This window comes from Pseudophryne corroboree, chromosome 5 (assembly GCF_028390025.1).
Source record: "Pseudophryne corroboree isolate aPseCor3 chromosome 5, aPseCor3.hap2, whole genome shotgun sequence".
NCBI classification, from domain to species: Eukaryota; Metazoa; Chordata; class Amphibia; order Anura; family Myobatrachidae; genus Pseudophryne; species Pseudophryne corroboree.
Genome location: NC_086448.1, coordinates 343,253,012 through 343,265,257, shown reverse-complemented (window position 1 = coordinate 343,265,257; position 12,246 = coordinate 343,253,012). Strand labels below are relative to the sequence as shown.

Genomic DNA, 12,246 nt, shown 5'->3' with positions numbered 1-12,246 from the left:
CATTAGCTCCCTAGGGTCGGAACGCAGGTGTCGTCCTCGCTGTTCGTCCCAGAGCCACGCCGCCGTCCTCCTCACAGAGCCGGAAGATAGAAGCCGGGTGAGTATATGAAGAAAGAAGACTTCAAAGGCGGCAGAAGACTTCAGATCTTCACTGAGGTGCCGCACAGCGGTCGCGCTGCGTGCCATTGCTCCCACAAACACACAAGGCACAGCATGGGTGCAGGGCGCAAGGGGGGCGCCCTGGGCAGCAATAATCACCTCAAATGAAACTGGCAGCATTTTTAGATCCTGCGGAGGCAAGTATATTATAAAACCCCCGCCAGTATAAATAAATGAGCGGGACCGAAGCCTGCCGTTGAGGGGGCGGGGCTTGATCCTCCAGCGCTAACCAGCGCCATTTTCTCCACAGCATGCTGCAGAGAAGCTGCTCCCGGACTCTCCCCTGCTGATCACAGTAACGGGGCAAAAACGAGGGGGGGGGGGGGGGGCACATTATTTGGTACAAAATTGTATATTTATAAAGCTATTTAGGCTGGGACTTTTGGTTTCAGTATATTGTGGCGCTGGGTGTGTGCTGGCAAACTCTCTCTCTGTCTCTCCAAAGGGTCTTATTGTGGGTCAGTCCCCATATTTCAGTTATCCCAGTGTGTGTGGGGGTGTCAGTACTTGTGTGTCGACATGTCTGAAGCGGAAGGCTCGTCTAGGGAGGAAGCAGATGGTGGTGGTGTCTCCGTCGGCACAGCCGACACCTGATTGGGTGGACATGTGGAATGTTTTGAATGCTAATGTGGCTTTATTACGTAAAAGATTGGACAAAGGAGTCCAAAGACAATGCTGGGAATTAACCCATGGCTTTTACTGTGTCACATGACCCCTCAGGGTCCCATAAACGTCCCTTTACCCAGATAGCAGACACTGATACTGACACGGATTCCGACTCCAGTGTCGACTATGATGAGGCGAGGTGGCACCCAAGAGTTGCCAAAAGTATTCAATATATGATTATTGCAATAAAAGATGTTTTGCATATCACAGAGGACCCCTCTGTCCCTGACATGAGGGTCTGCATGTGGAAAGAAAAGAAACCTGAGGTAACTTTTCCCCCATCTCATGAGCTGAACGCTTTATTTGAATAAGCTTGGGAGACTCCTGACACGAGACTGCAGGTTTCCAAGAGAATTATTATGGCGTATCCTTTCCCCTCAAAGGACAGGTCACGGTGGGAATCCTCGCCCACAGTGGACAAGGCCTTAACGCGCTTGTCCGAAAAGGTAGCACTACCGTCCCCGGATAGCAGCTTGGGCTGATAGCTTGTCATCTGACATTGACACCCTAGACAAAGATAGTATTGTGTTGACCTTAGGTCACATCAAGGATGCAGCGTCATATATGAGAGAGGCTGCGAGAGATATTGGGCTTTTGGGTTCAAGAGCTAATGCCATGGCAGTTTCTGCTAGAAGGTCCCTGTGGACCCGTCAATGGACTGGGGATGCTGACTCAAAGAGGCATATGGAGGCTTTACCTTACAAAGGTGAACTTTTATTTGGGGATGGCCTCGCGGACCTGGTTTCCACAGCTACCGCGGGTAAGTCTTCTTTTTTGCCTTACGTTCCCCCACAGCAAAAGAAAACACCTCATTTCCAGATGCAGTCCTTTCGGTCGCATAAGTTCAGAAGAGGGCGTGGCTCTTCTTTCCTCGCCAGAGGTAGAGGGAAAAGAACACCGGCTACGGCTAGTTCACAGGAACAAAAATCCTCCCCGGCCTCTACCAAATCCACCGCATGACGCTGGGGCTCCGCTACGGGAGTCCGCACCGGTAGGGGCACGTCTTCGACTCTTCAGCCAAGTCTGGGTTCAGTCGGATTTGGATCCTTGGGTGGTCGATTTTGTATCCCAGGGCTACAAACTGGAGTTCGAAGATGTGCCTCCACACCGATTTTTCAAATCGGCCTTGCCACCTTCTTCCCCAGAGAGGGAAATAGTTTCGGCTGCCGTACTAAAGCTGTGTCAACAGTAAGTGATTATCAAGGTTCCCCTAGTGCAACAGGGGAAAGGGTTTTATTCAACCTATTGGTGGTACCGAAGCCGGATGGCTCGTTCAGACCAATTCTGAATCTAAAATCCCTAAACCTATATTTGAGGAGGTACAAATTTAAGATGGAATCTCTCAGGGCAGTGATCTCCAGCCTGGAAGGGGGGGATTTTATTGTGTCATTAGACATAAAGGATGCATACCTTCATGTTCCCATATATCCTCCTCATCAGGCGTACCTGAGACTCGCTGTACAGGATTGTCATTACCAGTTTTAGATGTTACCGTTTGGGCTTTCCACGGCCCGATGATTTTCACCAAGGTAATGGTGGAAATGATGGTGCTCCTGCGCAAGCAAGACGTCACAATTATCCCATACTTGGACGATCTCCTGATAAAAGCGAGTTCAAGGGAACAGTTATTAAAAAGCGTGTCTCTCTCCCTGAGAGTACTACAACAGCACGGCTGGATTCTAAATCTACCAAAGTCGCAGTTGGTTCCGACAGCTCGACTGTCATTTTTGGGCATGATTCTGGACACGGAAGAACAAGGGGTTTTTCTCCCAATGGAATAAGCCCAGGAACTCCAGAACAGGGTCAAGGTCCTGTAAAAGCCAAAAAGAGTGTCCGTTCATCACTGCACTCGAGTATTGGGAAAGATGGTGGCGGCCTACGAGGCCATTCCGTTCGGCAGGTTCCATGCAAGGACTTTTCGGTGGGACCTTCTGGACAAGTGGTCAGGGTCCCATCTGCAGATGCTTCGGAAAATAACCCTGTCCCCCAGGGCCAGGGTCTCTCGCCTGTGGTGGCTCCAGATTACTCGCCTTCTAGAGGGTCGCAGGTTCGGCATTCAAGATTGGGTTCTTGTGACCACGGACGCGAGCCTCCGAGGATGGGGAGCAGTCACACAAGGAAAAAACTTTTCAGGGAATATGGTCAAGCCAGGAGGCTTGTCTACACATCAATGTGCTGGAATTAAGGGCCATATACAACGGCCTGCGACAGGCGGAGACTCTTCTTCGCAACCTACCTGTTTTGATACAGTCAGACAACATCACAGCTGTGGCGCATGTAAACCGCCAGGGCGGGACAAGAAGCAGAGCAGCAATGGCAGCAGCCACCAGGATTCTTCGCTGGGCGGAAAATCATGTAAGTGCTCTGTCAGCGGTCTTCAGTCCGGGAGTAGACAACTGGGAAGCAGACTTCCTCAGCAGACACGATCTCCATCCAGGAGAGTGGGGACTTCATCAAGAAGTCTTTGCAGAGGTGACAAGTCGTTGGGGACTTCCTCAAATAGACATGATGGCGTCACGCCTCAACAGAAAGCTTCGGACGTATTGTATTTTCTCTAACGTCCTAGTGGATGCTGGGGACTCCGAAAGGACCATGGGGAATAGCGGCTCCGCAGGAGACTGGGCACAAAGTAAAAGCTTTAGGACTAGCTGGTGTGCACTGGCTCCTCCCCCTATGACCCTCCTCCAAGCCTCAGTTAGATTTTGTGCCCGAACGAGAAGGGTGCAATCTAGGTGGCTCTCCTGAGCTGCTTAGAGTAAAAGTTTAAATAGGTTTTTTATTTTCAGTGAGACCTGCTGGCAACAGGCTCACTGCATCGAGGGACTTAGGGGAGAGAAACGAACTCACCTGCGTGCAGAGTGGATTGGGTTTCTTAGGCTACTGGACATTAGCTCCAGAGGGACGATCACAGGCCCAGCCATGGATGGGTCCCGGAGCCGCGCCGCCGGCCCCCTTACAGATGCTGAAGCAAGAAGAGGTCCATAAATCGGCGGCAGAAGACTTTCCTGTCTTCATAAGGTAGCGCACAGCACTGCAGCTGTGCGCCATTGCTCTCAGCACACTTCACACTCCGGTCACTGAGGGTGCAGGACGCTGGGGGGGGGCGTCCTGGGAAGCAATGAATTTACCTTAGTTGGCGAAAAATACATCACATATAGCTCCTGGGCTATATGGATGTATTTAACCCCTGCCAGTTTTCCAGTAAAAAGCGGGAGAAGAGCCCGCCGTGAAGGGGGCGGGGCCTATCTCCTCAGCACACAGCGCCATTTTTCCCACACAGCTCCGCTGGTAGGAAGGCTCCCAGAATCTCCCCTGCAACTACAGAAACAGGGTAAAAAAGAGAGGGGGGCACTTATTTGGCAAAATAACAGATATAAGCAGCTATAAGGGATAGACACTTATTGTAAGGTTGTCCCTATACATATATAGCGCTCTGGTGTGTGCAGGCAAACTCTCCCTCTGTCTCCCCAAAGGGCTAAGTGGGTCCTGTCCTCTATCAGAGCATTCCCTGTGTGTGTGCTGGGTGTCCGTACGTGTGGGTCGACATGTATGAGGAGGAAAATGATGTGGAGGCGGAGCAGAGTGTCTGTAACAGTGATGTCACCCCCTAGGGGGTCGACACCTGAGTGGATGTACTGTTGAAAATTACGTGACAGTGTCAGCTCTATATAAAAAAACAGTGGTTGACATGAGACAGCCGGCTACTCAGCTTGTGCAGACGTCTCATAGGCCGTCAGGCAGATGGCAGATACAGACGCCGACACGGATACTGACTCCTGTGTCGACGGTGAAGAGACAACCGTGATTTCCAGTAGGGCCGCACGTTACATGATTGAGACAATGGAAAATGTTTTATACATTTCTGATAATACGAGTACCACCAAAAAAGGGGTATTATGTTCGGTGAGGGAAAAACTACCTGTAGTTTTCCTGAATCTGAGAAATAAAACGTGTGATGATGCGTGGGTTTCCCCCCGATAACAATTAATAATTTCTTAAAAAGTATTGGCTGCATACCCTTTCCCGCCAGAGGTTAGGATGCATTGGGAAACACCCCCTAGGGGGGATAAGGCGCTCACACGCTTGTAAGAACAAGGGCTCTACCCTCTCATGAGATGGCCGCCCTTAAGGATCCTGCTGATAGAAAGCAGGAGGGTATCCAAAAAAAGGTATTTACACACATACTGGTGTTATACTGCGACCAGCTATCGCCTCAGCCTGGAGGTGCAGTGCTGGGTTGGCATGGTCGGATTCCCTGACTGGAAATATTGATATCCTAGATAAGGATAGTATATTATTGCCTATAGAGCATTTAAAAAATGCATTTCTATATATGCATGATGCACAGCGGAATAATTGCCGACTGGCATCAAGTATAAGTGCGTTGTCCAATTCTACCAGTAAAATGGTCAGGTGATGCGGATTCCAAACGCCATTTGGAAGTATTGCCTTTGAAAGGGGACATTTGGGGTCAGTCTTTTAGACCTGGTGGCCACGGCAACAGCTGGGAAATCCACGTTTGTACCCCAGGTCGCCTCTCAAAATAAGACGCCGTATTATCAGGCGCAGTCCTTTGTTGGCAAGCGGACAAAAGGTTCCTCTTTTCTGCTCGTGACAGAGGGAGAGGAAAAAGGCTGCAGAGATCAGCCAGTTCCCAGGAACAGAAACCCTTTCCAGCCTCTGCTAAGCCCTCAGTATGACGCTAGGGCTTTACAAGTTCAGGCACGGTGGGGGCCCGTTCTCAATGAATTTCAGTGCGCAGTGGGCTCACTCGCAAGTAGACCCCTGGATCCTTCAGGTAATATCTCAGGGGTACATATTGGAATTCGAGACGTCTCCCCCTCGCCGTTTCCAAAAGTCGACTTTACCGACGTCTCCCTCTGACAGGGAGGCAGTTTTGGAAGCCATTCACAAGCTGTATTCCCAGCAGGTGATAATCAAGGTACCCCTCCTGCAACAGGGAACGGGGTATTATTCCACACTATTGTGGTACCGAAGCCAGACGGCTCGGTGAGACCGATTCTAAAATCTAAAATCTTTGAACACTTACATACAGAGGTTCAAATTCAAGATTGAGTCACTCAGAGCAGTGATTGCGAACCTGGAAGAAGGGGACTACATGATGTCTCGGGACATCAAGGATGCTTACCTTCATGTCAAAATTTACCCTTCTCACCAAGGGTACCTCAGGTTTATGGTACAGAACTGTCACTATCAGTTCAGACGCTGCCGTAGGGATGGTCCACGGCACCCCGGGTCTTTACCAAGGTAATGGCCGAAATGATGATGTTCCTTCGAAGGAAGGGAATTTTAGTTATCCCTTACTTGGACGATTCCCTGATAAGGGTAAGATCCAGGGAACAGTTGGAGGTCGGTGTAGCACTATCTCAGATAGTGTTGCGGCAGCACGATTGGATTCTCAATATTCCAAAATCGCAGCTGGTTCCGTCGACGTGTCTTCTGTTCCTAGGGATGATCCTGGACACAGTCCAGAAAAAGGTGTTTCTCCCGGAGGAGAAAGCCAGGGAGTTATCCGAGCTAGTCAGGAACCTCCTCAAACCGAGCCAAGTCTCAGTGCATCAATGCACAAGGGTTCTGGGTAAAATGGGGGCTTCCTACGAAGCAATCCCATTCGGCAGATTCCACGCAAGAACTTTCCAGTGGGACCTGCTGGACAAATGGTCCGGGTCGCATCTTCAGATGCATCAGCAGATAACCCTGTCACCAAGGACAAGGGTGTCCCTCCTGTGGTGGTTGCAGAGTGCTCATCTTCTAGAGGGCCGCAGATTCGGCATTCAGGACTGGGTCCTGGTAACCACGGATGCCAGCCTGCGAGGCTGGGGAGCAGTCACACAGGGAAGGAATATCCAGGACTTATGGTCAAGCCTGGAGACATCACTTCACATAAATATCCTGAAGCTAAGGGACATTTACAATGCTCTAAGCTTAGCAAGACCTTTGCTTCAAGGACAGCCGGTGTTGATCCAGTCGGACAACATCACGGCAGTCACCCACGTAAACAGACAGGGTGGCACAAGAAGCAGAAGGGCAATGACAGAAGCTGCAAGGATTCTTCGCTGGGCGGAAAATCATGGGATAGCACTGTCAGCAGTATTCATTCCGGGAGTGGACAACTGGGAAGCAGACTTCCTCAGCACGACCTCCACCCGGGGAGAGTGGGGACTTCACCCAGAAGTCTTCCACAGGATTATAAACCGTTGGGAAAAACTCGACAGGTATTGCGCCAGGTCCAGGGACCCTCAGGCAATAGCTGTAGACGCTCTGGTAACACCGTGGGTGTACCAGTCAGGGTATGTGTTTCCTCCTCTGCCTCTCATACCCAAGGTACTGAGATTGATAAGATGGTGAGGAGTAAGCACTATATTCGTGGCTCCGGATTGGCCAAGAAGGACTTGGTAACCGGAACTTCAAGACATGCTCACGGAGGATCCGTGGCCTCTACCTCTAAGAATGGACCTGCTCCAGCAGGGACCCTGTCTGTTCCAAGACTTACCGCGGCTGCGTTTGACGGCATGGCGGTTGAACGCCGGATCCTGAAGGAAAAAGGGCATTCCGGATGAAGTCATCCCTATCCTGATCAAAGCCAGGAAGGATGTAACCGCAAAAACATTATCACCGCAATTGGCGAAAATATGTTGCGTGGTGCGAGGCCAGTAAGGCCCGACGGTGGAAATTCGACTGGGTCGATTCCTACATTTCCTGCAAACAGGAGTGTCTATGGGCCTGAAATTGGGGTCCATTAAGGTTCAAATTTCGGCCCTGTCAATTTTCTTCCAAAAAGAACTAGCTTCAGTCCCTGAAGTTCAGACGTTTGTAAAAGGGGTACTGCATATACAGCCTCCTTTTGTGCCTCCAGTGGCACTTGGGATCTCAATGTAGGTTTTTTTTGGATTCCAAAAGTCACATTGGTTTGAACCACTTAAATCTGTGGAGTTAAAATATCTCACATGGAAAGTGGTCATGCTGTTGGCCCTGGCCAGGCGCGTGTCAGAATTGGCGGTTTTATCCTGTAAAAGCCCTTATCTGATTTTCCATTCGGACAGGGCGGAATTGAGGACTCGTCCTCAATTTCTCCCTAAGGTGTTTTCAGCATTTCACTTAAACCAACCTATTGTGGTGCCTGCGGCTACTAGGGACTTGGAGGATTCCAAGTTGCTGGACGTAGTCAGGGCCCTGAAAATATATGTTTCCAGGACGGCTGGAGTCAGAAAATCTGACTCGCTGTTTATCCTGTATGCACCCAACAAGCTGGGTGCTCCTGCTTCTAAGCAGACGATTGCTCGTTGGATTTGTAGTACAATTCAGCTTGCACATTCTGTGGCAGGCCTGCCACAGCCAAAATCTGTAAAAGCCCATTCCACACGGAAAGTGGGCTCATCTTGGGCGGCTGCCCGAGGGGTCTCGGCTTTACAACTTTGCCGAGCAGCTACTTGGTCAGGGGCAAACACGTTTGCTAAATTCTACAAATTTGATACCCTGGCTGAGGAGGACCTGGAGTTCTCTCATTCGGTGCTGCAGAGTCATCCGCACTCTCCCGCCCGTTTGGGAGCTTTGGTATAATCCCCATGGTCCTTTCGGAGTCCCCAGCATCCACTAGGACGTTAGAGAAAATAAGAATTTACTTACCGATAATTCTATTTCTCATAGTCCGTAGTGGATGCTGGGCGCCCATCCCAAGTGCGGATTGTCTGCATTACTTGTACATAGTTATTGTTACAAAAATCGGGTTATTGTTGTTGTGAGCCATCTTTTCAGAGGCTCCTTCTGTTATCATGCTGTTAACTGGGTTCAGATCACAAGTTGTACGGTGTGATTGGTGTGGCTGGTAATGAGTCTTACCCGGGATTCAAAATCCTTCCTTATTGTGTACGCTCGTCCGGGCACAGTATCCTAACTGAGGCTTGGAGGAGGGTCATAGGGGGAGGAGCCAGTGCACACCAGCTAGTCCTAAAGCTTTTACTTTGTGCCCAGTCTCCTGCGGAGCCGCTATTCCCCATGGTCCTTTCGGAGTCCCCAGCATCCACTACGGACTATGAGAAATAGAATTATCGGTAAGTAAATTCTTATTTTCAGGGAATATGGTCAAGCCAGGAGGCTTGTCTACACATCAATGTGCTGGAATTAAGGGCCATATACAACGGCCTGCGACAGGCGGAGACTCTTCTTCGCAACCTACCTGTTTTGATACAGTCAGACAACATCACAGCTGTGGCGCATGTAAACCGCCAGGGCGGGACAAGAAGCAGAGCAGCAATGGCAGCAGCCACCAGGATTCTTCGCTGGGCGGAAAATCATGTAAGTGCTCTGTCAGCGGTCTTCAGTCCGGGAGTAGACAACTGGGAAGCAGACTTCCTCAGCAGACACGATCTCCATCCAGGAGAGTGGGGACTTCATCAAGAAGTCTTTGCAGAGGTGACAAGTCGTTGGGGACTTCCTCAAATAGACATGATGGCGTCACGCCTCAACAGAAAGCTTCGGACGTATTGTTCCAGGTCAAGGGACCCTCGGGCAGTGGCAGTGGACGCCCTGGTGACACTGTGGGTGTTTCAGTCGGTCTATGTGTTCCCTCCACTTCCTTTCATCTCAAAGATATTGAGAAACATAAGACGTACAAGAGTGCAGACAATACTCATTGATTCAGATCTTCAGGAAATGCCCTCAGAAGATCCGTGGCCTCTTCCTCTCAGGGAGGACCTGTTACTACAGGGACCCTGTTTGTTCCAAGACTTACTGTGGTTACGTTTGACGGCATGGCGGTTGAACACCAAATCCTAGCTAGGAAAGGTATTCCGGGTGATATCATCCCTACTCTAATTAAAGCTAGGAAGGAGGTAACGGCGAAACACTATCACCGTATCTGGAGAAAATAGATGTCTTGGTGTGAAGCCCAGAATGCTCCTACGGAAGATTTTCAGCTGGGTCGTTTTCTCCATTTTCTGCAGTCAGGTGTGGATATGGGCATAAAGTTAGGCTCCATTAAGGTGCAGATTTCGGCCTTATCTATATTCTTTCAGAAGGAATTGGCTTCTCTCCCAGAAGTCTAGACTTTTGTAAAAGGAGTGTTGCACATCCAACCTCCTTTTGTGCCTCCGGTGGCACCGTGAGACTTTAACGTGGTGTTACAGTTCCTTAAATCACACTGGTTTGAACCTCTTCAAACGGTTGAATTGAAGTTCTCTCTTGGAAAATGGTCGTGTTATTGGCCTTGGCATCTGCAAGGCGGGTGTCCAAATTGGCGGCTTTGTCTCACAAGAGCCCCTATCTGATTTTCCATGTGGTGCCTGTGGCTACGGGTGCTTTGGAGGATTCCAAGTCCCTTGATGTAGTCAGGGCCTTAAAGATTTATGTGGCCAGAACGGCTTGGGTTAGGAAAACAGAAGCACTGTTTGTCCGGTATGCGGCCAACAAGGTTGGCGCTCCTGCGTATAAGCAGACTTTTGCTCGCTGAATCTGTAACACGATTCAGCAGGCTCATTCTACGGCTGGACTGCCAGTTCCAAATTCGGTTAAGGCCCATTCCATTAGGAAGGTGGGCGCTTCTTGGGCGGCTGCCCGAGGCGTCTCGGCATTACAGCTTTGCCGAGCAGCTACTTGGTCGGGTTCAAACACTTTTGCAAAATTCTACAAGTTTGATACTCTGGCTGATGAGGACCTCATGTTTGCTCTATCGGTGCTGCAGGGTCATCCGCACTCTCCCTGCCCGGTCTGGAGCTTTGGTATAATCCCCATGGTCCTTACGGAGTCCCCAGCATCCTCTAGGACGTAAGAGAAAATAAGATTTTAAACCTACAGGTAAATCTTTTTCTCCTAGTCCGTAGAGGATGCTGGGCGCCCGTCCCAGTGCGGAAAAATTCTGCAAGGCTTGTATATAGTTATTGCATACATAATGGTTATGTTACAGTTGTGTTCAGTCTCTGGCTGATACTGTTTGTTCATGCTGTTAACTGGTTTATTATATACCATGTTGTACGGTATGTATGGTGTGGGCTGGTATGTATCTCGCCCTTAGATTAACAAAAATCCTTTCCTCGTACTGTCCGTCTCCTCTTGGCACAGTCCTAACTGAGGTCTGGAGGAGGGGCATTCGAGGGAGGAGCCAGTGCACACCCATTCTAAAGTCTTACAGTGCCCATGTCTCCTGTGGAGCCGTCTGTACCCCATGGTCCTTACGGAGTCCCCAGCATCCTCTACGGACTAGGAGAAAAAGATTTACCGGTAGGTTTAAAATCTTTTTTTCTTTATATATTTTCTACCCATACTTTTCCTCTCTTGCTTAACCCCAATTTTCAATAATTTCTATTGTGCGGGTACCAGACATAAGACTATAATATTTATTTGTTATGGCCAAAACTTTCCTATTGCCATGTTCCATGTTCCCACCGTCCTTGTTTTTATCCTATATAGATATGAGCAGGAGGATACACAGTTAAAGCACAACTCCGCTTTAAAGCATCTCATGAGGGAAGTCAACACACAGATGGCGCAAAAAGAGCGTGAACTTGAAACCGCTGTCCAGGAGACAATTGGTACGTATAATTATTAGCTTACGTCTGCTTTTGTTATTGCATATGGTCCTCAAGTACCAATGTATTGCTTATATCAGTGTGTGTAGGACATGTGCACTTGCTGTCCTCACTGTTGTGAAGCTGCAATGGTTTTCTTTGAGACAAGCTGATGAGTAAAAGGCTCAGTGAAAATATTACTCATTCTTTTAAGCCATATATTGCAAATTAATGCTCATTTACCAATTGGTGCTATGTGATCTTGGCGTCATTCATCTGACCTCTAACGTTGATTCTTCAGGCCCTTTGGTAAAGTTCTACTGGCAAGGTTGTGTGGACATACTATAGTGTGGTTATATGGATCAATTATCCTGATTACAATAGGCACTTGTCAGCAATGGCATCTACTCAGTGTTTGTGGAATTATGTTTTAAATACTTTTTGTAAATAAACCCTAGAGTAGAACCTTGAAGCCATTGATTTTCTTCCTCAAAAATTTATTATCTCTGAACCTGTGGTTGCAGCACCATCTGTTGGCAACATAAGAGTAAATGCTCAGTAGATTAATTGAGGTCATCTAGTGAAGAAATACAATATTTTAAGCTTTAAGAATTGCATGAACTGATTTTATCTTAAACCGCTTTCACACTTCAGTATTAAACTGGACGTTTTTACAACAGGGGCCCTTTTGTATTTTTCAGTTTCTGTTTTTATTTGTTGTAAATACATTTTTAGCTTACATTTTATGTTATATTACAGTTGTTAACAAAGGGTATAGTAACCACTGTGGTGATTATGTATAAAATAGAAAGAACAAGTATATGTTGGCTCCCAATATCTTGAATTAAATTCGGGACCTAGAACTTTAGCCTGGAAGAGTCTGAGGCTCCATGTTCTG

General features: G+C 48.6%; 1 protein-coding gene across 8 annotated transcripts in view; it reads left to right on the top strand.

The window, feature by feature from the left end:
* Positions 1-12,246, top strand: part of GOLGA4 (golgin A4) — a 347,782-nt gene that overhangs the window by 237,530 nt on the left and 98,006 nt on the right. For all 8 annotated transcript variants that reach the window (XM_063922581.1, XM_063922575.1, XM_063922574.1 and 5 more), the window contains one exon: positions 11,251-11,372. In XM_063922581.1, the coding sequence (XP_063778651.1) occupies positions 11,251-11,372 (122 nt within the window). The remainder of the gene's footprint in view (positions 1-11,250; positions 11,373-12,246) is intronic.